This window comes from Aulonocara sp. 'chitande type north' Nkhata Bay, linkage group LG22 (assembly GCF_057382095.1).
Source record: "Aulonocara sp. 'chitande type north' Nkhata Bay isolate Kocher_YH1m ecotype deep benthic linkage group LG22, A_spYH_male_GT1.1, whole genome shotgun sequence".
Taxonomy (NCBI): Eukaryota; Metazoa; Chordata; class Actinopteri; order Cichliformes; family Cichlidae; genus Aulonocara; species Aulonocara sp. 'chitande type north' Nkhata Bay.
The window spans coordinates 35,838,346-35,862,925 of record NC_141364.1 but is presented as its reverse complement, the minus strand read 5'-3'; the positions used below and the strand labels follow the sequence as shown (position 1 = coordinate 35,862,925).

At 40.1% G+C, this 24,580-nt stretch overlaps 1 protein-coding gene and 1 long non-coding RNA gene across 2 annotated transcripts; both read left to right on the top strand.

Moving 5' to 3' along the window:
• Positions 1–2,587: 2,587 nt before the first annotated feature.
• LOC147304596 (uncharacterized) lies at positions 2,588–5,331 on the top strand. Its single transcript, XM_086279450.1, has 9 exons — positions 2,588–2,860; positions 2,940–3,043; positions 3,615–3,924; positions 4,161–4,240; positions 4,360–4,415; positions 4,527–4,554; positions 4,637–4,656; positions 4,770–4,859; positions 4,956–5,331. Exons 1-9 carry the CDS (start codon positions 2,650–2,652, stop codon positions 5,329–5,331), a joined length of 1,275 nt encoding a protein of 424 aa, XP_086135576.1. The 5' UTR covers positions 2,588–2,649.
• A 17,745-nt stretch (positions 5,332–23,076) lies between these two features.
• LOC147304595 (uncharacterized) lies at positions 23,077–24,004 on the top strand. Its single transcript, XR_015126993.1, has 3 exons — positions 23,077–23,216; positions 23,338–23,433; positions 23,885–24,004. It is a non-coding gene; the product is annotated as an uncharacterized LOC147304595 (long non-coding RNA).
• The last annotated feature ends 576 nt before the right edge of the window (positions 24,005–24,580 follow it).

The window sequence follows — 24,580 nt, the reverse complement described above, 5'->3', positions numbered from 1 at the left end:
AACCTGAGCGTTTCTCAACTGGTCATTTGACATCACGAATGTCTTCAGGAGAATTACTCCAGCTCCAGCTCCAGCTCAAGATGTCGTAGATTGCCACTTGCGGTCCGCTAGTAAAACGAAGTTCGATTACGCAAGAACCGGAACCGGATGTAAGTTCCAAAAAACTGAATTTTGGAACTGAAATTGAATTGTAGAACTGAAACTGAATGGTGAGAAGTGAAACTGAAATTATTCGAGAGCTGAATTTTTAAAGGATAAAATGCAGTTTCAAAGCAAACGAATTCATTTTCAAAATATAAAATTCAATTTCAATTTAGTGATGATCATTTTCAAACCATAAATTCAATTTCAAATTAGACTAATTCAAATTCCGTTTTCAAAAGCATTTATTCAAGTTACAATTCAGATTCAATCTGAGCAATTTAAATTCAAATTTAACTTATTCAATTTCAGTTTCTGATGGCACAGATTTCTGCCCATACCTGTCATCTCTCCCTTAATATGCGCTCAAAAGCAGAGAAATTTACAGAATTTTCAAGGTGACCCTCTGAGTGCAGCGAGATCCCTTCCTGTTGCCCATAGACTCCAATACAATTATTTCCCAAAATATTACTCTTGCGTGTGGGAATTCCTGTCTTTGACTGGTGAATATTGTGATAGGAGGTACTGATATGTTGCGAAAAATTCATTTGCATGTCCAGTGATGAGGCAGAAAACTTTCCTCACTGGGCAGAGACAGTTTCTGGACCCACAGATTATGACATGCACTGGACTCTTGTCTTAACACATATCGTTGAGAAATTCATGTTAAGTTGCGCACTTCACAACGTTAGAATGTAGCTGCAGGCTTACATTCTCCATGGGTAACTTTCTGTTTACATCTGTATGTGCTGTTATGTATGTATGTTACATATGTTATGTTGTGTATTTTCTGCAATAAATTTTCTTTTTGGGTTTAATAGCATCATGTCGATGGCAGAAGGGACATTATCATTCGTTGCTTAGTTGAGTATCTTGGAGAGAGTGGAGAGGAGCTGATCAAAGACCATCAGGTATCTGATGATCATAATGACTGTATTAAAATTATTGTCTAACCTTATAATCTGGTCTTCACTTGTGATGATATGTTGAAGGTCAAAGATTCTCTACACTCGTGATGTTTTTAAAAAAAGACTCAAGATTAATATTTTTAATCAGGCTTTTAACTAATTTCTTAAATCTTTATGCTCTTACCCTTTATCTTTTAAATCATATTTAATCTTTATCTTATCTGCCTTAAACTTGAACTTGCCTTATTCTGCCCCTCCTGTTATTTCTAAGGTGTGTTTTTTATAAGTTTGTTATATGGCAGGTCATAATCATTCGTTCTGTAATTAACTGTTGCAACGTGTCAGAAAATATGTTTATTCCTGATCTTGTCTGGGCAAAGCCTGCCATCTAGTGGGTTGACAGGGTCGCGCCATGTTAGAGCGCAAGCAGTGGTTTTCTCCCAGCGCTCGACAGGGAAGGTCCATTTCTCTGTGTCTCTGTAATTTCCTGCATCTGACGCCCTTGAAAAGGCATAATCTGTAAGTGTGGCAAAACGGTTTATTGTTCCCACTTATTAGTACCTTGTTCAGCAAAGTAATGAGTTTCTTGTGTGTTTAGCGAGTTTGTTACATCACTAGCACAAGCTAGCTGTTAGCCCTTTGTTTAGCCTGCTAACATGAAGTATACCAGCATGTGGTGTTGGCTATATCTTTTGACATGTGTTGATACTGAGATTGTGTAGTGATTGTTTACATAAGTCAACAATATTTAATGTAATCTTTGTGTATTTGAATGGAGAGTGAATACACTGTATTCTGTTTCTGTTATTACAGTTTTACAAAAAAAAATAATAAGGATCAGTAAAGCTCCGAAGAATGCCATGCGGTCTCCTGAGTACGGTGGTCCCTAGAGACAAAGCACGTACAAACTCCAAAACACATGCAAAATACAAAACACATGCAAAATACAAAACACACGCAAAATACAAAACACATGCAAAATACAAAACACATGCAAAATACAAAACATATGCAAAATACAAAACACACGCAAAATCCAAAACACATGCAAAATACAAAGCACAACGGAAGTGCTCAAGGACGATAGGGGCAGTGTTGAGCTCGATTTGCAAAATAAACGGCAAGTTTGTTGCAAACACACGGAGATGGATACCAGCGGAAAACACCAGCAAGGATAGACCAACCACGCCTCATAATAAAGGTAATGTGCAAACTGTTGTTAGTTTGATTGTTGTTGTTTTTTTATTACTATGAACGCTTGGTTTATGCTTTGCTCATGGAGAACTGGTTTAAAAAAATGGATAAAAGTATGAAAACGTCATGTTTTAGCGATTTCTGTCCTTTGCTAAACATAAAAAGTAGCATGCTGTGCCGTTTATATACATATATAGAATGAAAGTTAAGATAAAATATGTAATCTTATTTTAATATTTTGCTCTGAGTAATTGATTGAAAAACATTCTCATGGTAAAACAAGTATTTGCAAGTGAGGTTATACAAATCTAAGTGTAATGTTTTTGGTTCAGGAGTCTTAATGTAAGATGTGAAATACTTGTATTTTCTGTGGGTTGTAGTGAATCTTAATTTTGTAAAACATTTGATGGGGTCATTTTTACAGATGTACTGTCCCTTCTGTGGACACCTCTTGGCAGACAGTCCTGCCTTTTGTAGTCTATGTGGTAAAAACATCAAGTTTTTAAAGGACATCACCAGCACTGTGTCGAGAAATCCTGCCCTTGGTGAAGAGGCAGCAGCTCTTCCATCTACCAGTTCCAGCATCCTGACTGGCACAACTATACAGTCTACACAGGGTAAAAAACATATTTGTATTAAATAAATCTTCTTAACTGTCCCTTCCCTAAAATGATAATTTTTTTTTTCTGTTTATAGCTGGGAAATCATTAGTGGAGTCATTTATAAAATTTAGGGATGTGAAAGAAAGGGAAAGAAAGGCATTTTTTTCAAAGAAACACCAGGAACAGAAACCAATGAAGGTATGTCATAAACTTGAACGTGGACGTTGACCACTTTTGTTGCTAATACAAAATCCAAATTACCTGTAGCACTGCCAAGGCATCGCTGTAAATTTCCATATGCATATGAAAGGAACTGTATATATTGCAAGGGTGGCCAACTATGTCCTCTACAGCTATGGACCCCCTCCCCTCCCCCCGTACTATCTCTGTTTAATTTACTTTGAGGCTGATTGCTGTTTATTACCTGCATATGGTGTGTTCAGCTAATCACAACCTTGGACATTAGTGTTGCTCGGGGAACGTTGAAGAAACTAGAAACGATCTAGTTGCCGCTCTTGGGGATTGTAGTTCACCACTGATACAGGGCTTACAATTTTTAACCTGATCAGAATTTCTTAATTGTCAGCCTTTGGTCAACATTCCTTCAATAATATATGCCCCCTGTTAAAACTAGATTTAGTCGCTAATGTTGTCTTTTGAGTCACAGCACAGCTGGAGCACAACTACAGATCAGAAATAAAATGGAAGACAGGGAAGATCATGTAGGAGCAAAGATGTAAAAACATGTTATTGTTAATCTCATTCCTAGATACAGATTGGCATCATGAGAAGGACCAGTGATGGTATAAGACCTGTTCGAGGAAAGTCACTTCCAGTTGATGTTCATTCTCACTGGTCAACTGAGCAAATCTTGTCTGCCAGTGTGAAAAAACATAAGGACTTTAACCAGGACATGGCCGATGGACCCTATGTACTGCTATACCCTGATGCAAGGGAAGTTAACACAATTCCTGGAACCAACACCCCTTTCAACATCCAAAAATACAAGGATGCCATAGGGAAGGCCTATCAAAGAATAACTCTCTACATTTGTAACCATGATGACTTCTTAAATACTGGTAAGTGATTCTGATAATGCAGTGACAATCATAAATTTTAGATATTAAAAATAATTCAAGATTTTCAAAAAAATGTTAATCAGAGAGTGACATGATTTTGCCACAGATTTCAAATATATTTAATTTGTGCTGCATAGCCAAAGTGTTCTATATGTTTGCTAATTGTTAGATATAGCTTTCAATACATACAGTCTAATTTAAATATATGTATGTTTTGAATCATTGAATATTTGCAGATTGCAACACAGAGTGTGAATCTGAAGAGGACAATGAAGTTCAAGTAAAAGCAGTAGAAAGCCCACTGTCGGACACTGTGGTTAGTCTTTTTTCTTTACCATTGTTTTGTGTGTGTGTCTGTGTTTGTATACACCAATATAATCAAGAAAATTTTAAAGTTTTAAAAAGTGCTGTTAAGCTTATTTTACTACTTATCAGGTATGGGATTTTCCAGATAATCACAGCACACCGGAAAGAGCACCTTCAAGAAATAGGTAAGTTTTGTATTGTGGAGGATACAGTGCGGCGACCCTGAATAGGGAGGAGCCAAAACACATTATTATGTATTATATTGTAAATTCTGAAATTATTTAAATTCTTTACAGGGGGTCAAACTTGCAAACTTCTTCTGAAGTAAGACTCTGAAAAATGTCTAATTATCATACAGGCTACAAACATAAATTATATTAACTGTTCATATATTTTTGATATTTAGACTCAAGGTCCCTGCTACAGGTATGTTTTGGACACAGAAATTTGTGTATTGAGACACTAGACCAATAAAATCTTAGTTAACTTTAGATTTTAAGAAATGTTCTACTTTGCCCACTAAATGTTTTTCATTGCAGCACATACACAAGTGTTTATGCACCGATTGTAATTGATAGTGACTCAGACAAAGAAGTTCTCATCGAAAAGGATGAGAGTGAAACACAAAGGTAAGTATACATTTAAATGTGAGAATGTAAATATGCTAAAAGTGAGTAATAACATCCTCATTTTATGTGATATTAAATAATTTTTTTATGTTCTAGTACAAATGGCCTGACTGCTGCAGAAGTACTTGAAGAGCTGGCGTCTAAGACAATAAAAACATCTATCAGCAGATTTAATATAAACAGAGCAAATGTTTGGGATGGAGCAGCTCGGGGCTTTAGACGTGTGTCTTACAACCCAACTGATGATATACTAGTGAAGTTCAGCGATGATGCAGGACAGCGTGAAGATGGAATGGATAATGGTGGTCCTAAACATGAATTTTTGACATTATTAATGAAATGCCTTAGATCACGACGAATCTTTGATGGACTTGAGGACAGCAAATTTCTTACATTTGACAGCGCTGGTGAGAAAGTTATACCATCTGACTATAAAATTAAATTAATACATTCTGAAGTTAAGCTTGGATGATTAATTGTTTATTAAAATAAAAAGGCATATAATTTAAAGCATTATTTTAGCATAATCAAATAATGCTTTGATTATGCTTGTCTTGTAGGGAGACATCAGTATGTCTCCCTACAAGACATACTGATGTTTGCCACGGGCCTAAACAGCATTCCACCAGCTGGAATGGAACCAAGACCAAGATTGCTGTTTGGTGATGCATCACGTTTCCCAATTGGGAAAACATGTGCAAACACCATTGTGATACCAATGGTTTTCTGGAATTGATCCTTATAAACAGAAAAAAAAAAGATGGGAAATGGTAAAATAGATCATCAGACAAGAAATGTGCAGTTTTAAATAACAATGACATTTTAAAACCAATGTATTGTCTCATTATTAAACTAAATTAATATGTTGCTTCTTTGGGCCTCAGTAAATTCAAGACAAATAAAGTCTACAACTATAACCCTAACCTGGACGACTAAGAATCTTCACAGATATATACCTTGGTTTAAATGATTGCAAAATAACGTGTATGCAATTTATATAACATAAAAATAATATAGTACATAAGGACTGCATTCAAATGTAAATAAACTGTAAACAGCCAAATGGCAGCTTTGTGAACTGGTTGAGACAACCTTTTTTTTAAATGTTATTTGTGAAATACTTACTGTTGTCGACAAACGCCAAAAACTCAATATGTTTGCCACATGAACCGCAGAACTTGACTTCTCCCACGTTATGGCCACAATATGGACAAAACATTCTTATCCTGAAACAAACAGCATTTTTCTTTTAAAATAGAGTATTAAAACGGCAAAGGGCAGACCTAAGCTAAAGTGTATATACACAAACGCATTTCCAACACAACAGCTATGTTGCTAGCGTAAAACAGAACTTCCAAAACACAACTACCTAGATAACTTAAATTACACAATTGAGAGCATATGTGTATTAGTTGTTGATTTATACACAAACACTAATATATATTCAAATAATTAAAAAAAAAAGAAGGTTCATTTACCTTTTACTGCCACACACCAAATCCGGTCATTAGAAACGTCATGGCTTATGTAGCCACTAGGTAACAAAAACTCAACACTGCCCCTAGCGTCCTGGAGCACTTCCGTTGTGCTTTGTATTTTGCGTGTGTTTTGTATTTTGCGTGTGCTTTGTATTTTGCATGTGTTTTGTATTTTGCATGTGCTTTGTATTTTGCATGTGTTTTGTATTTTGCGTGTGTTTTGTATTTTGCGTGTGTTTTGTATTTTGCATGTGTTTTGTATTTTGCATGTGTTTTGTATTTTGCATGTGCTTTGTATTTTGCATGTGTTTTGTATTTTGCATGTGTTTTGTATTTTGCATGTGTTTTGGAGTTTGTACGTGCTTTGTCTCTAGGGGCCACCGTACCTGAGTGTTTACTGAAGCCATTTAATGTTTAGCTTTCTGCATAAGCTGGATAGAGACATTCAGCTGAGGGCAGAAGATGCCTTTTGTCTGATTTTTTTCTGACTATTTAACGATCACTTATTAACTTTATTTTATGAGCAAAAGCGTATTTAATTTGATTATACCTTTATAACCTATTTCAATTATTTAATGGTTCTGGTCTACCAACACGTGTGCCGTCCCATGGACAGCTCCAGGCTGGATGGCCCCCAAAAGTGATTTTCTTTGTCTCAGGGTCAGCCTCTGTGAAGCACGTTCTGTAACTTTACGTATGAAAAGTGCCATATGAATATTGTTTTATTTGAGTATACTAAATTGAGTATACCTCTTTTTTATTTTTACATTTTTTTCTCTTAACCTTTTCTTTTACTTGGAATCTATTCTAGTTATTTCTAATTGTGGTTTGTTTGTTTTCACAGGACGTCAGCCAAGAAGCATTGAAAGAGGACTGCAGTAATCACATGATGAAGATCATCGTAATCCATCCCAATGTGGCACGGGAAAACCAAGATCCTGTGAACGTATCGGTCATCATTGAGGGGACAGAAATTCTGGAGGACTGCGGAAGTGTGACAAACGCTTGCCTCCTGATGTGATGTGCGTGATGTGCAGCACCTGAAACTACGGATACTGGATGCCTGTGCTGGCATTGCTCCTGCGGTGTTGCTATCAGTGTCATGGTTCTGGGTCAGTATTGACCCAGCATTCTGAGTTCTGGTCTATTTTTGAATGAACGCTTTGTTTCTCTGGTGTTTTGTTGATGATGATTATTATTGTTTGAGTTCTATGTGTTATATTCGGTATGCCTGCTTATGAGTCTGCGTCTGTGTCTCTGTCTGTCGTGTGCTACCTGTTTTATTTTGTAGGTCTGTGTCCTATGTCAGTGCATTCAGCTTTGTGCTCTCCCTGTCTCGTCAGTGTAATCAGCGTCAGCCGTGTCTCCCAGCTTTTTCCTCTTCGCTCCGTTCACCTCTTGTATTTAGTGTCTGTGTCTTCCCCTACTTGGTGTCGCATCGTTAACGTCTGTTCATCCTCTTACCTTCTCCATGCTGTGTGTTTGTCATGTTCCAGTTTTCCAGCACCACTGTTTTTTGAGAGTCATAGTTTGAGGAGTTTTTCCAGCAATAAAGCTGCGTTTTTAGTTTAAGTCCTGTCTCCAAGAGTCCTGCATATTGGGTCCACCACTCCTGCCTGCCTGCCACACAGCCAACCATGACAATCAGTGTGTGAAGAGTGGGAGAAGAGGGTTGCATTGATAATCCAACACAATGGGCAGCACATTGAGCACATTTTATAAGTGTCAGAGTGTAAGTCAGAAACTTGTAAATAACTCATGAATGAATAAAGTTACCTTGAAACCAAGCACACCATTGTTTTTCTTGTGACATTACCAATAAGTTTGATGTGTCAAATGGCCCTCTTCCTATACTCTGCTGTAGGTCCATATATCAAATGATCACTGTGGCATTACTGAGAGTTAAAACACATTCTTAAGTCTTTCATCTTTAATAAAATTATCAGCGTTCTGCTCTACCAGGTGTAACAACTGAGTTTAACATCCAGGCATCCATGAAAACGGAATTTATGACATTTAACGGAGTTAGAAGTTAGCAGGAAGTTAGATCGCTAGCTTCCATCTAAATACAATATAGCATGTCCTGACTGCGGGGTTTTGGAAACAAATTCAAACGTACAGCTCTGTTATCACTTCCAACATAAATGAAGACAGAAAACTAAACAGCAGTGACGTTTGTAGGGTTACTGAAGTTTGGCTAGCTGCTATATAATGATGTGCTACGTGACCGCTAGCGACACAGCTATGTTAGCATAATATAAACAAGCTAACTTTTTTTCCACTGGATAAAAGTTAACGTGAGGGTTCTCAGTGGTCAGGAACAAATGTAATCGCATGGCAGGATGCTGTAAAAGGACCAAACTTCAGCCAGGAGAACAACTGAGATAATCTATCCACAATACGAGGTTAGTCATTCATATACTGCTGCATGGGCTGTGCTGTAGTTACATCGTAAGGTTTTAAAAACTGAGCTTAAATAAATGATTAGCGGTAATAAAAGCCGAGGGAGGTCAATGGTGATCACTGACTTTTTTTAGGAGCTTTTTGAGATTAAATAGAAGAAAATACAAAGCATTAAACACGTTAACAACACAAAAGCCATATTAAACACAGACTACTTTAGGCCCGGAAGTAGGATTCATCACATCATCACTTAATAATCGGATTGAAAAAACAAAAGTTGTATCCAAGATGGCCGACTTCTAAATGGCCACCATGGTCACCACCCATCTTGAGGAGTTTACCCCCTCACATATACTAATGTGCCACAAACAGGACTTTAACATCACCAACCATTCCCATTTTATTACGGTGTATCCATATAAATGGCCCACCCTGTACTTTTATTTATTCACTCCACATAAAATGTAATAAATAAATCATATAATACAAAAACCAACTATTCACATTTCAACTTTTAGCTTTTTCCTTTTAAACAAATTTAAATCAATCAATCAATCAATCAATCTTTATTTATAAAGCACTTTTCATACAGAGAAAATGTAGCACAAAGTGCTTTACATAGTTAAAAGCAGCCCACCCCACCCTCCAACTCACTCCCCACACTCTCAATACACATATATCCCCCCACCCACACACACATACACACACGCGCACACTTAAAGAGTAAAAATTGGGCTGGGCTCGCATGAGCCAAGTGAGGAAACACTATAACAGGGAGCCGTCTGCACCGGGAGCCGGTCACAGACCGCAGCCTCCAGGCTGGGCACACAGCAGGAGGGAGGCAAAGGAGCCCCCCAGCCAGGCTGAGAGGACCCCAGAGACCCAGCAGCCACGGTCAATAACAGCCCCGGTGCAGAGAGCGCCCTCCGAGGAAACACTGGAGATATGACGCAATACAATATATATAGGGTAAAATGATAAAATAAATAAGAACAGGATATAATATAAATATAAATAGAATAAGAAGATTAAAAAATGAATAAGAATAAAATCAAACAAATATTAGGTAAATCCTAAATTAATAATAGAATAACAGGATAGAATAAATAAGCATAAAATAAATAAACGCTAAGTAAAAGCTAAATTAAAAAGGTGGGTCTTGAGCCTGTTCTTGAAAACATGTACGTTCTCTGCGGCCCTGAGCTCCTCCGACAGGCTGTTCCACAGACGAGGACCATACCACTGAAACGCTGCCTCTCCGTGAGTATGTGTCCTGACTTTAGGGACAATCAAAAGGCCAGTACCAGAGGACCTCAGGGTCCGCGAGGGTTCGTATGGTAAAAGCAGATCTGAGAGATAAGAAGGCCCAAGACCATTAAGACATTTAAAAACCAATAAAAGAACTTTAAAATCGATCCTGAAACACACGGGGAGCCAGTGCAGCGATTCTAAAACCGGTGTAATGTGGGCCCGCCCTCTGGTCTTCGTCAGCACACGAGCTGCTGAGTTTTGCAAGAGTTGTAAAGTTGAAATATTCTTCTTAGGAAGACCAGAGAGCAGGGCATTACAGTAATCAATGCGACTGGTAATAAAAGCATGCATCAGCATCTCCGTGTTGGCCCGAGAGAGAATAGGGCGGACTCTGGCTATATTTTTTAGATGATAAAATCCAATTTTAGTTACATGTTTAATATGTGGGATAAAACCAAGCTCAGAGTCAAAAATAACACCCAGGTTTTTCACTTGTAGCGAAGGACATAGTGAAAATGCCTCTAATTTAGACAAGAGTTTCTCTCTCTGAGCCTCAGGACCGACAATTAAAACTTCAGTTTTGTCCTGGTTAAGTTGTAAAAAGTTTTCTGCCATCCAAGATCTTATATCCAAGATACAGTTAAAGAGGGCATCCATTTGTCTGGTGTCATCAGGAGACACGGAGATGTACAGCTGCGTGTCATCAGCGTAACTGTGGAAGTTCACTCCATGCCTCCTGATGACACCGCCGAGAGGGAGCATATACAAATTAAAAAATACAGGGCCTAGAACCGACCCTTGAGGCACACCACATGTCATTTTATGGATCTTAGAGGAGCATGTATCCATACTCACCATAAAAGTTCTGTCAGAGAGATAGGAAGTGAACCAGCTGTGTACAGCACCAGAGAGGCCCACCATGTGTTTCAGTCTGTTTAAAAGAATAGCGTGGTCTACTGTATCAAAGGCTGCGCTTAGATCCAGTAGCACCAGGACTGAGAGCTTTTGGGAGTCCCAGTTACATCTAAGATCATTTAAAACCTTTAGGAGAGCCGTCTCTGTGCTGTGGTTCACCCTAAATCCAGACTGGAATATCTCCAGGATCTGTCTATCATTGAGAAAATCAGTAATCTGAGTAAAAACAAGTTTTTCTAAGACTTTACTTAAAAATGGTAAGTTGGATACAGGTCTGTAGTTATTAAAATCATTACAATCCAAATTGCTCTTCTTCAGAAGGGGCCTCACCACCGCCGTTTTAAAGATAAGATAAGATAAGATAGAACTTTATTAATCCCTCGGGTGGGTTCCTCTGGGAAATTCGATTTCCAAAAAAGCACAGCACCGACAGAAGTTACAGAGTTATACACACACACATATATATAAATACAGAGACAATATAAATAAAATATACGAAGGGGATAAATAGAATAAATAGGAATAAAAATAAAAATACAAGTGAATTGCACATTTCAAGTATTGAGTCTATTGCACTGTTGACTATTTACAAAAGTATTGCACAAGGTATTGTACAGTGAGGTGAAGAGGCACTACAGCTTAGTTGTTCCCCCCTCCTTTGTCCTCCTGTTTCCCCTCCCTCTCCCCTCCAGAGAGGAGTTAAACAGTCTGATGGCGTGTGGGACAAAGGAGTTTTTAAGTCTGTTAGTTCTTGTCTTTGGGAGAAGCAACCTGTCACTGAACAGACTCTTCTGGTTGTTAATGGCCGTGTGCAGAGGATGCCCAGCATTGTCCATAATGTCCATCAGTTTCTTTAATGTCCTTTTCTCTGCCACTGTCACCAGAGTGTCCAGCTTCATGCCGACCACAGCAGGGAGGCAGCAGGGAAGACACCCAACTGAAGAGAGCAATTCATCATGCATAAAAGCTCAGCCTCAAAAAATCCATAAAGTGTTTTAAAGAGTGAAGAAGGAATTGGATCTAAAAGACATGTGGTGGGTCTCACTGTGGAGAAAACCTTCTGAAAGTTCTCAGCATTAACCAGGACAAAGCTGTCCAGTGTCTCCTCAGGTACAATCGAGCCCTCAGATGTATTTAAAATCATATCACGATTAGATAAAATATCAGATCTGATGGCGCTGATCTTTCCCCTGAAGTGGTCTGCAAACTGCTCACAGAGCGAGTCTGTGGGGGTTCTTTGGGAGCTGTTAAAATCAGGGTTAAATAAGTGATCTATGGTGGAAAAGAGGACCTTGGGATTATTTTTGTTAATACTGATTATTTTGGCGAAGTATGAATTTCTTGACTTCCTTAATGTATTATTGTACACTTTAAGTTGCTCGCAAAATATTTGATGGTTGATATTATTTTTAGTTTTCCTCCATCTCCTTTCTGCTGCCCTGCAATTTCTTTTGAGTTTTTTGACTTCTTCGTTTCTCCAAGGTGATGCATGTTTTACGTTAATCTTTTTGGTGGTGAGTGGAGCAACGGAGTCAAGGCTTTTCTTCAGTTTGCTGTTGAAATAACTGAAAATCAAATCGCAGGATGCAGGTAAAATCACAGGGGGGCATTCGTCTAAAACCCTGGTAAAATTTGCAGCCACTTCAGAGGTTAGATAGCGCCTCCTCACAGTTCGCACCGAGGTCTCCCGCTGAATAAAACCGGTGATGTTAAAAAACACACAGTAGTGGTCAGAGACAGCCAAGTCAACAACAGAGGACACGCTGGTGGACAGCCCATGGGTGATGACCAGGTCCAGAGTGTGTCCTCTGTTGTGAGTCGGCTGCGTGACGTGCTGGGTAAAATCCAAACAGTGAAGAATGTTTAAGAATTCTTTTGCTGCAGGGTCAGAAGGATTATCTATGTGCAGGTTAAAATCACCGGTTAAAATTATCATGTTATATTTTGAATGTATGTTTGTTAAAAATTCTGAGAATTCCTTGATAAAAGCAGCGCTGTCTTTAGGTGGTCTATAAACTGTGACAGATAAAACTGGAGGGCTGCTGAAAACAATAGCATGGAATTCAAAAGTGGTAAAATGATCAAATAAAATTTGTTTGGAGGTGATTGTGTTGTTGGCTAAAGATGCAGTCCCACCACCTCTCTTACCACTTCTAATAGAAAAAGAGAAATTAAAATTTGGTGGGGAGGCCTCAGTGAGAACAACTGGTGCATCCGAACCCAGCCATGTTTCAGTTAAAAATAAACAGTCAAGTTTATTATCTAAAATTAAATCATTAATAATAAAAGACTTGTTCGACAGAGAGCGTACATTTAAAAGTGCCATACTGATTGAGACTGGTGGATTTTTAACAATAGAGTTGGATGGATGTTGATATTTTTGAAGAGGCCGGAGGTTATTAATATTTTTGGAGTTACTGGATTTATGATAATTCTGTTGCTCTCTGTTTGTGATTATGACGGGTATTGTGTTGACTGTGGGAGAGAAAGGTCCTAGTCCAGAGTTTTGTGTATTACTGTTAAAAGTGGAACAAATATAGGAGCTGGGACCAGGGGAACATCAGTCAGTGGCAGACGGATCAGCAGGTAATGTCAGTTTGGGGTAGTGACAGGGCGATGTGCGGGAGTGCTGTACGCCAAATGCCAAATTGGCGGACAGCAAACGGCGTCCCCAGGCGTTGAGGTGGAGCCCGTCTGCCCCAAAAAGATGCCTCCTCTCCCAGAAGGCATCAAAGTTGTTAATAAAACCCACGCCGTGGGAGACACAGGCGGAGGAAAGCCAGGTGTTAAGGCTGAGCAGCCGGCTGAAACGGCCTATCCCTCTGCCACAGGTGGGGGTGGGCCCAGAGATAAAAGCACTCACCTGCAGCTGACCAAGGAGGCTGAAGAGTTCGAGGAAGTCCAACTTCAGCAGCTCAGATTGCTGTTTGGGGATGTCATTGGTGCCGATGTGGATGATGAGCCGGTTAACCTGTGGGTGGGATGCCAGAATGTTGGGAATTCTGTCCACTATGTCAACAACAGTGGCTCCCGGGAACGACAGCGTGAGCGCCCCCCTCATCCGCACGTTCCTGACGATGGAATCCCCGAGGACCAGCGTGGAGAGAGGAGGTGCCACTGGGGGCTGTTGGCCATCTGAGATGCCCACGCCGCGACGCCGGGGGTGTTCAGATGGAGATGCGCCAGCCGGACTGCGTGAGTGACTCCCAGGTAGCCGCGCCGTGGGTCCTCTTCTCCGAGGAGCCGGGGTAAAGCACAGCTCTCCGCGGTGAGTTTGCACCACAGCGTCGGGTTGCCCGCCGCGGCTCCGGGGGCGTAGTGGTGGAGATGGCGCAGACCTCTGCGACACAGCGGGATGGCGAGGGCTAGCAGTCAGAGGAGGAAAGTCCACAGGATCCAGGACATTGAATTTATTCTCCAATACTACCTCACCGGAGGGGTGAGGGTGCGAGAGACGGATCCTCCTGCCCTCTCTGCAGCCACCACGCGTCTCAACCATGGTCCATGGCGCTGGTTGGAGTGGAGTGGAGCTGACCAGAGCCTTGGGTCTGGCCCCTAGCTGAAATCAGGAGTTCTCGTCCTTGGCAGAAGCAGCAGCGACGCAAGTTGAGAGCCTGTGTTGACTGTTGGCGGGATCTTGGGACACAGCAGCTGGATGGTGCACTGTGTCGGCTAGCTCAGCGCTAGTAGCGGTGGTTTGAGCTTTGCCAAGGAGGATCGTGTCAAGTTCGCATTCAGCCCCCTGGATTTGGTATAGCGTGGATATCCTTTGTTCCAGCTCGATCACTTTTTGGCTCAGGTTGATGCAGCTTTCACAGCTGGATGTTGAGGTAAGTGGTGCCATTCCGGAATCTCGTACCGGCGACAGCGTCAAAAACAAAAACAGACACTGCCACTTTAGCTTACGTTAGCTAAACTCCTTTGCTAGCTTGTTCCCAGTACTGAGGTTTGTGATGGTCTTCCAATTCTCCGTAAAATCTCCAGTTAAAACACAGCCTTAACGAATTTTAGTGGCAGCAGGCTTGGCGGAGAAGCCGACAGGAATGATCACCTGAAGCAGGTTGAACCGGTCTGAACTCAGACATAAAGCGAAACAACACAAAAGACTGCAAACCACAACACAATTAAATATAAATTAAAATATGAAAACAAAAAGAAGATTCTCTGTCATTCTCTGTCATATGGGCCTGCATGAATAAACTTTCTGAATCCTTTATCATCCGCAACTGAAAATAGTTGTGGATGATTACTATACCTTTTTAATGTGACGCTTTTGTCCCTGGCTCTCTTCCTCTGTCTCTCCCTCCTGCTCTGTTGCTGTGCTACTGCAACTGTAACTACCGCCCCTCCCCCCTCTTCTCAGCACAAGCACAAGGCTCGCATGCGGAGTGAAGCGGGAAAAAAGTGCGAGAGACAGGGTGAGAAAAAGAAAAACAAACCCCATGGCTCGCGATAAGGAGCCGGCTCGCGTCGTTCACGTCAAAGATCCGGCTCTAAGAGCCATTTCGTTCGCAACCGACACATCACTAATGAATATGAAAAAAGTAACACTACAGACAAATAAAAATGAAATATTATTACACATTAGATCATTATTTTAAAACTAAATTTGGAGTATAAATAGCTCTATAAAGTGTAATCATATTACTCTGAGCAGTGTGAATAACCCTTGGTTTTTAATATTTTTACACATTTTATTGTTAATTTTGACACTAAATGGAATAAAATTAACACTGGAAAGTTAACACTGGCCATAGAGTCAATTTTACTCTAATTTTGAGTGGGACCAAATGTTATCTGAAACGGAATTAAAATCAACTCTCTAAGTGTAAAATTGACACTTGGTTTTTGGTATGTGCAACTTTTTTCAATATAATGTATTTGGTGAAATGCACTATCCCTACCATCATTATGTCAGAGCTCCTGTAATTATTGACGTTAATATTCATCTGAACAAAGCTACTGACACTTTGGCACTGGAATTTACATGATTATAGTGTTGTGAAAAGGTATTTGCCCTCTTCTTCAATTTTTGTTTTGCATATTTAGATAACCCAGGTAAATATACAATGTAGTTTTTACATGATGACTTCACTGATTAAGGGGAAATAAAATTTAATTTAAAACCTACCTGGAACTATGTGAAAAAAACAACTTCCACCTAAACCTAATTACTGGTTGTGCCTTTCCTGGCAGAAGGAACTCCAATAAAGCTGTGAGAAGTCTGTGAAATAATTTTGGCTCACTCTTTGTGGAATAGTTATAATACTTAAGAATAGCTTTTATTCAAACACATTGGTGGGTTTTGGAGCATGGATGGCTCGTTTAAAGTCAGGACAAAGCATCTCAACTGGATTTAGCTCAGGACTTTGAAAGGCTAAAGAATGGTTTTGGAGTGGTCTAGTGGGGTTTCTGTTGTGTTTTGGATCATTGTTCTGCTGCAATAACCCAATGGGTTTGAGCTTCAGGTAATGTGGTGCCAAAAGCATGCATTTGATATAAACATGCAGAGTCCTTCTGAGGCAATAATGAGTCACCCAACTTTTGTTTACCGATGTAATATCAGAACATAGGATTGGGCCGAATAGTGTGCAGATTTACATTTAACAGCTTTACAACACTTCTTGGGGAGGAAAAGGGGACAAATGTTTGGGTTATCGCTTTTAATAATGATTGTTAATGGAATAAGTATCTCTTAACTTTTGAACAGAAATAAAGTGGGCACAATCACTTTCAGGAACATATTACAGGTTTTGCAATGATTTAAATCCAGGTTTCCTCTGTAGTGACTCTCATTGCACCTTGATGCACATCTCTCACTGTGACTTGGGGGAACTTAAGCCTTATTTGAGGCAAGCAGTAAAGACCTCATTCCAGCTGTGTAATTACAGTGTAGATTGGTAGATTATTTTGCATTACCAGTGCCTGTCGCTTCCCAGCGAAGAGTCTTACAGAGAATAGAACAAACTATAGAATGAGATCTAAATTCACTACTGGAGAAACATACTCCCAAATTCATTAACAGGTAAAGAAATACATATCAGTATAATGGAAAAGTTGCCTTAGCTTTTACATCTTCTCTCAGGTATCATCTTACCACATTTGATGCTATTGGATCACAGCAGTATTGTGACACTTCCTATTCCTGGTGATATGCACAGTGGTGTTTTCACATTACCAGTGGTTATTATTGTGTGTAACACATTTAATTGCAAACCTTTACATACTATTGCTTTCACATGCTTCATCCAAAGCTCTGCTGAATCACCTGATTTATATAATACCTTGGTAACAATATGATAACCTTCTTATTGCTAGCAGGTTATGTCTGTGTTTGAATTTTCACATCTTTTTAGACTTACCTCATAATAATAAGGTAATATTGGCCGATGTTTTATCATATTTGGATAGTATTACTATATTATAATCCTTAGTTTCCTGCTTTGCTTAAAAGTGTATACCCTGGATTATTAAATGGAAATACCTGTGCTTTCTATGTAATAAACACACTGTAAGACCGAATAGTAATAGTTTGATAAATGAAATGAGTTCCAACTACTTAAAAACCTGTTATAAGTTCATACACCTTTATTTTTTTGAGTAGTTTGAACAAGTTTGTTTTTTCAAGTTATCAGTACTTGAATATATTGATTAGTTTCTGGCATTGCCCTCAAATAATTTGAGTTTTAACACTGACGTCACTTACGTGCCTACGTACATACCTACGTGCGCCACCTGTTTCTTTATGAAGTGCTGGCAACCATCTTGGATTCCTCGCTTCGAGTGTGAATGCCCGCTCATTACTCCGAAAGAAACTTGTGGAACGTTAATATCCGAACAGAAATAAAAACATTTGTCAAGGCATTGCCTTTGACGCTGGATAAAGGAGGGCATGCTATGGTATGTTACGGACTTTTGAACTGGAACAGCTAACGCTCTGCACTTGGCTAGCTGCATTTACCGCCTTTGCAGCATCTTCAGGAGCGCTTTTGTGGTAAGTTTTATTTTTTCTGAAACTGTAGTTCTCCGTTGTAATATGGGTTTTTATCGTCATAAATGTACAACTCTAGCAGGCATTTAAGAATTACATGCATGTGTCGTTTTATCCATGTCGGCTTGGCCCCAAAGTGTTTTGCATGAATTATGCTAATAAGCTCATATTTAGTATGGCCTGTAAATGGCCTGTATTTATATAGTGCTTTACTAGTCCCTAAGGACCCCAAAGCGCTTTACATATCCAGTCATCCACCCATTCACACACACATTCACACACTGGTGATGGCAAGCTACATTGTAGCCACAGCCACCCTGGGGCGCACTGACAGAGGCGAGGCTGCCGGACACTGGCGCCACCGGGCCCTCTGACCACCACCAGTAGGCAACGGGTGAAGTGTCTTGCCCAAGGACACAACGACCGAGACTGTCCAAGCCGGGGCTCGAAATAGCAACCTTCCGATTACAAGGCGACCTCCCAACTCTTGAGCCACGATCGCCCCATCATGGCTCAAGAGTTGTATAACACATTATTAGTCCCAGCCTCTGCTGGGACTAATAATGTGTTAATAACTTTTAGAATAACTTTTCTAATCTCTTACTATTTTAAAAGAAGTCTTTAGAAGGCATTTCTGGATTTGCAGATTATAAACTGCCTTGTGGTTAAATTGTTGAATCAATATGCACTGCTGCGCTGCTTCACACTTAGCGCATACGTGGATATTGATATTAGCTAGCCCATTTGCTAACTGGTGGAACTTGAAACTTACATTTAGTTCTCTGGAGTTGTACATATTAAAACTGGGGCAGCAAAATTGTAGGCACAGGACATATTTACAAAAGCAGTGAATAATCATTACATAATTACGCGGTAGAACTTGGTTTACATTGCAAATAGTTATGTATACTAAATTGAAATGTAGAATCTTCTGAACTGTAAAATTGTTGTGCCTGGTCTATTTTAGGTTAGCTTAAGGGTGAATCCATCAATAATATATTTACCAAACAGTTAATTTTTCGTTTTATTTTATTCTGATGCCCAGTGTTCATTAGTGAAAGACTTAGTTTTTTTTATCTGTCAGGGGCTGGGTCTGTGACACAGAATTTTGAGTTTATTTTGTATTTTTGCTTTCTTATGTTATATTGAAATGAGGTGAAGTTCTTGTATTGTTGTTATTATTAGTTAAGGTTTAGTTGAGTTCTGGGCTGGTTATGTTTCATCTGTGTCTCCTTGGTTGTGTGTCTTTTCTGTTCTCTGTGTAGTCTGTCTTGTCTTCTGTGTTTTACTGTTATGTCCATGCCAGGGCAGAAGTAAATTTTCAGGGGTGAAGATGCTGTTTACCTTGACCAGCTAAGACTACAGATTGTAGATGAAGTCGAGAAAAGTGAAAAGAATCCTGATTACAAAGCTGATGCTCACAACTTTGGCCTTGCAATGCAAAGAGATCATCAATGATGACCTACCAGTAGGTCAGATCCTAGATTGCTGGCCTACTCTGAAATCCCAGTCCCAGGTAAGAATAATAATAATAATAATAATACATTTTATTTAAATAGCGCCTTTCAAAGCACCCAAGGACACTGTACAACAGATAAAAACTGGAAATATACACAATGGTAAAAATAGAAGATAAAAGTTAAAACATACAGAAATTTAAGAATAGGCAATTTTAAACAGATGAGTTTTGAGGGTGGACTTAAAAAGAGAGAATGAACTAATATTTCTGAGGTCCGGGGGTAGGGAATTCCAAAGTCGAGGGGCAGAGCAGCTAAAGGCCCTCCCTCCCATTGTGATCAGACGAGCAGAGGGAACAGAGAGAGAAAGAGAAGATGAAGATCTGAGGCAGCGGGATGGGAGCTTCATCTGTAATAAGTCAGAGAGGTACGGTGGAGAGAGAGAATGAATAGCCTTGAATGTATACAGAATTATTTTAAAATGGATGCGAAATTTGACCGGGAGCCAGTGAAGTTGCTTCAGGATTGGGGAGATGTGGTGGGTAGAAGAAGTCCTAGTAATAATACGGGCAGCAGAGTTCTGGACACGTTGGAGCTTGTTGATAGATTTTTGTGTGAGGCCAAATAATAATGAGTTGCAGTAGTCAATTCTAGAGATAACAAGATTATGGATGAGAATGGCAGTGGCGTGAGGTGTGAGGAAGGGGCGGAGGCGATTAATGTTACGGAGTTGGAAATATGCTGCACGTGTAATATTATTGATATGTGAGTTAAAGGATAATGTGCTATCGAGAATGACACCCAAGCTTTTCACAGAGGGAGAGATAGGGACCAGCGAGTTATTGATGGTGAGAGAGAAATTGTTAATTCTGGATAGCAGTCGTTTAGTGCCAACCAGAAGAAGTTCCGATTTATTGCTGTTGAGTTTAAGAAAGTTGGAGGAGAACCAAGAATTAAGTTCAGCTAGACAGAGGATGAGGGAGGGTGGAGGAAGAGTAGAGTCAGGTTTGGTAGAGAGATAGAGCTGGGTGTCATCGGCGTAGCAGTGGAGCTGAATATTATATTTACGAAAAATATGTCCGAGTGGAAGAAGGTAGATGATGAAAAGAAGGGGCCCGAGGACAGATCCCTGGGGCACCCCAGTGGATAAAGGAGAAAGCTGAGAAGTGAAGGATTTTAATTGAATGAACTGAGTGCGGTCAGATAGGTATGATTTAAACCAGGCTAGTGGAGTGTGAGAGAGACCAATAGAAGCTAATCTGCTAAGGAGAATGGGATGAGAGATGGTGTCAAAAGCTGCACTCAGATCAAGAAGGATAAGGATGGAGAGGAGACCAGAATCAGCTGCTATAAGAAGGTCGTTTGTTATTTTTATAAGAGCAGTTTCAGTGCTATGTAGAGGACGAAAGCCAGACTGGAACTGTTCATAAAGGTTATTATCAGTTAGGTGAAGATGGACTTGTGAAGCAACTATTTTTTCAAGGATTTTTGAGAGAAATGGTAGATTGGAGATAGGACGAAAATTATTAAAGTTGTTGGGATCTAGACCAGTTTTTTTCAGAATTGGGGTAATAGCAGCAACTTTGAAGGAAGCAGGAACAGTTCCAGTGGTGAGTGAAGAGTGAATAATAGCAGATATGAGGGGAAGGAGAGGGAGTAAGCAGGCTTTGACGAGGACAGTGGGGATAGGATCGAGCTGGCAGGTAGAAGGCTTTGATTTATGGATGAGATCAGCAATATCAACTAAGGATGGAAGTTGAAAAACAGAGAGGAAGTGAGAAGGGGGAGAAGTTAGGACAGAGAAGCTACATTGAGCATTAGGGTCCAGGTCTAAGTGTATTTTATGAATTTTATCAATAAAGAATAGCATTAGAGCATCACAGAAGTTAGATGAATAGAGATGAGCAGGGAGAGAATCAGGTGGCCTGTTAAAAGAGTTGAATAGTGAGAAAAGGGTCTTGGTAGAGTTCTCACTTGAGTAGACAATAGCAGAGTAATAAGCAGATTTGGTTTGACTAATACATTCCTGGTAAAACAGAACGTGGTTATTAAACATATCCTTATGAATAGTAAGGCCAGTTTTCTTATAGAGACGTTCAAGCTGTCGGCCTTTAGCTTTCAGTAGCCGGAGTTCAGGGGTGTACCAGGGTGCAGAGCGAGAAAAAAGTACAGTTCTGGTTTTTTGTGGAGCCAGGGAATTTAAAATACTACTAAGGCTATGATTATAAAAAAGTACCAGGTCCTCTTGAATAGCTAAGTTGTTAGAAGACAAGCAGCTAGAAAAAGCAGAGGAAAGGATATCAAGATTTATATTCTTGATATTCCGGAAAGAGATAATACGGGGATTGTTAATTACAGAGAGGGTCATGTGAACATTAAAGGAGAGAAGTAGATGATCCGAAATTAGCAGTTCGTCAGCTGTACAGATGGAGGGGGTAGGTCCAGAACAGCAGACTAGGTCCAAAGTGTGGCCCTTAATGTGGGTAGGGAAGTTTATGTATTGTTTAAGGCTGAAACTATCAAGGCAGGATAGAAGGTCCTTGGTAAGAGGATGGTCGCAGTTATCCACGTGAACGTTAAAGTCACCCAGCAATATTATATTAGGGGAGACAGTAGCTAGATTGGTCAGCAGATCGGCAAAGTCACTGATAAAAACAGAATTAAATTTTGGGGGGCGGTAGATGACAGCTATTACAGTTGGGGTAGGTCCTGAAAGTTGACAAACAACAGATTCAAAGGAGCTGTACGTAGGGGCGGACAGCGGCGAGACTTTCCAGTTCTCGCGATAGATTATCGCGAGGCCACCACCACGGCCGGACTCGCGAGGTTGGCAGGTGTAAACAAACCCCGGGGGGGTGGAGTCGTTGAGTTGCGAAAAGTCATTGGGCTGTTGCCATGTCTCAGTCAAGCAGAAAAAGTCAAACTTACGGTCTGTTAGGAGATCCTGGATGAGATGTCCTTTGTTCGTAAGCGAACGGATATTAAGCAGGCCGAAGTTGACAGAAATACTGTCGGACTGGATGAGAGTGTTAGCCGACCTAGGCAGACCAGTCAGAACATTGTGGTCAATAGACCTGCAGGGGTTCCGTTGAGAGCGACCAGAGGTGGACCAGAAGGACTGAATTGGTTTGGAATTATCCTGATGGAAATACCGACGGGAGCCTCGATGTACGTACTTTCGACGAGGGAGGAAGGCAATGTCCGTGTGGAAATGAAGAGCAGCCAGCGGCGGAGCAGCTAAAGAGAAGCGGAGCCGGAGGAGCTCATCAGCTGTATATTGATGAAGTCCAGTGCCGAGTCGGTAGATCGATGACATAAGGATCCAGACCCACACTGAGAGTACATAGATCCTGAAAGGCCACATCATGGACAGGAACAGCCGGGTAGGGACACCGGTGGGCCTTAGAAACAGGAGTAGGACAGAAGTCCAGAAGTCCAGAGTCCAGTAGCGTTAACGTTTAGCGATAGTGGTGAGTGGCGGCCGGTGAGTAGCGGCAGCCAGTCGCGCCAGCGTTCACTCAACCGGAAATATTGAATGTATATAGATGTATCTAACAAGATGTATTTTATATCAACTCCTGTTATCTGGCCTGTCTGAACAAATTATGCCTTTGGAGTGTAAGGATTTTGATGTATTTTGCAAAGAATTATAGACTAATTGAAACTTGTAAACACAAATGTATCCTGTGTGTTCAGATCTGTGCAGAATTCCACAGGATTACAAACCTCCACCTGAAGAACCACTTTTATGCTGTTGGACCAACATGCTCCCCGGCTCCAGAGCTTATTCAGAAAGAAAGCTGTTTGCACAGGGAACGTGTCTGATGTCCTGTCTCAGCTCTTCAGAAGCTATAATCTCCAGGTTAGTGGGTTTTTGTCTTGTTTTTTGAGCTTTATTTAATTTGATCAATTTTTCCAATTTTAATTACCATTCTTGACTAGGTTAGCCAATAATTTAAAATAAAAATTTTCTTGTGATGTAGGAACAAGCTGATATCCATGCCCAAAGTGCTGGTGTGCTTCATGCCCTCTCTGCCTATTTGTACGAAGACACCTCTACCTTCATCAAAACATGGGATGTAAGTTTTGGACAAAGTTGTGAACAATATCTTAGTAGCATCCTTGTTTAGATTTCTCAAAACATTATGACACTTTGACAGTTTGAGAAGCATCTCCATGCTTGGATCTGTCTACAACAGTGTCCATGTCACATAATGGAAACACTACATGTTTTTAATGTGTGTAGACCTTCTATAATGTTCCTAGCCCAACCATACATCACTGTACAAATGAAAAAAATATATAACTCCTATTGACTTTCTGTTGTTATTGCTACGAAGAGGTATGACTTTGCTTTACTAAAAGTACTATTTTTGTCAGTTTGTTTTCTCAAATCTTTGGTGTGATGTGGCTTTTTTGTTGTTCAAACAATTGATTTCTGAGCTAGTAATAATCCAGAAATGTGACTTGTATAGATGAAACTAAGAGAAATAGGAATGTACTAACATGTAGTAATTTTGTTTTCTGTAGATGATGCATTCTGATAGACCAGATATTAGTGAAGTGCCACTTGGACTCCTCCTGATCAGAGCCAATTCCAGCGATGCAACATTCTTCTGCCCTGAGAAGACTGCAGTTTTGGTCGAGGGTAACATGATCGTTGTTTTCACCACCCTGGCTGATGCATTTCTAGTAATATTTGGACTGACCGACGTCCTGCACCTAAGCTACCCAAAATGTTTGGCCAACATTTTTGACTTTATTCAGAAAGTTTTGATGGGTCTGGAGGGTGGGAAGTTGAAGCCCAAAGTGCTGAGTCTTAAAAATGATCTTTTGGCAGCAGAATAATGTCCAGGATTCCTACACAGCCCTCAAGTGCCTGTTAAAGCAAGTAATTCAGTTTATCATGTTTCCAAGTCTGGATAAGTTTTTTATAAAAAGAGAGAATAGAATAAAGAAATCTTTGCAGACTCTGTTTCATACTTCATTATCTAAAAGCCACATCCAAAGTAAAAGGGGTGATTTTATTTTATTTTATTTTTTTTTTCCCCCATTATCACTTGTGTTTTAGTTGATTTTGATTGTGTTTTTAGTCAGATAACTGCAAATCTATAGAGAAAATGAAGGACAATCTCACTACATTTCTGGCTTCTAGGTGGGATCTTGAATGTCACTTAAGGAACGTTCCTCCTGAACTACTCATAACTGACATAAGGCGCTAAGGAG

Excerpts from the sequence above, each read along its gene's own strand:
- LOC147304596 (XM_086279450.1), top strand. The coding sequence starts at position 2,650 with ATGGGGTCATTTTTACAGATGTACTGTCCCTTCTGTGGACACCTCTTG. Across the intron at positions 2,861-2,939 it reads AACTATACAGTCTACACAGG|CTGGGAAATCATTAGTGGAG; the intron begins GTAAAAAACATA and ends TTCTGTTTATAG. Across the intron at positions 4,416-4,526 it reads AGAGCACCTTCAAGAAATAG|GGGGTCAAACTTGCAAACTT; the intron begins GTAAGTTTTGTA and ends AATTCTTTACAG.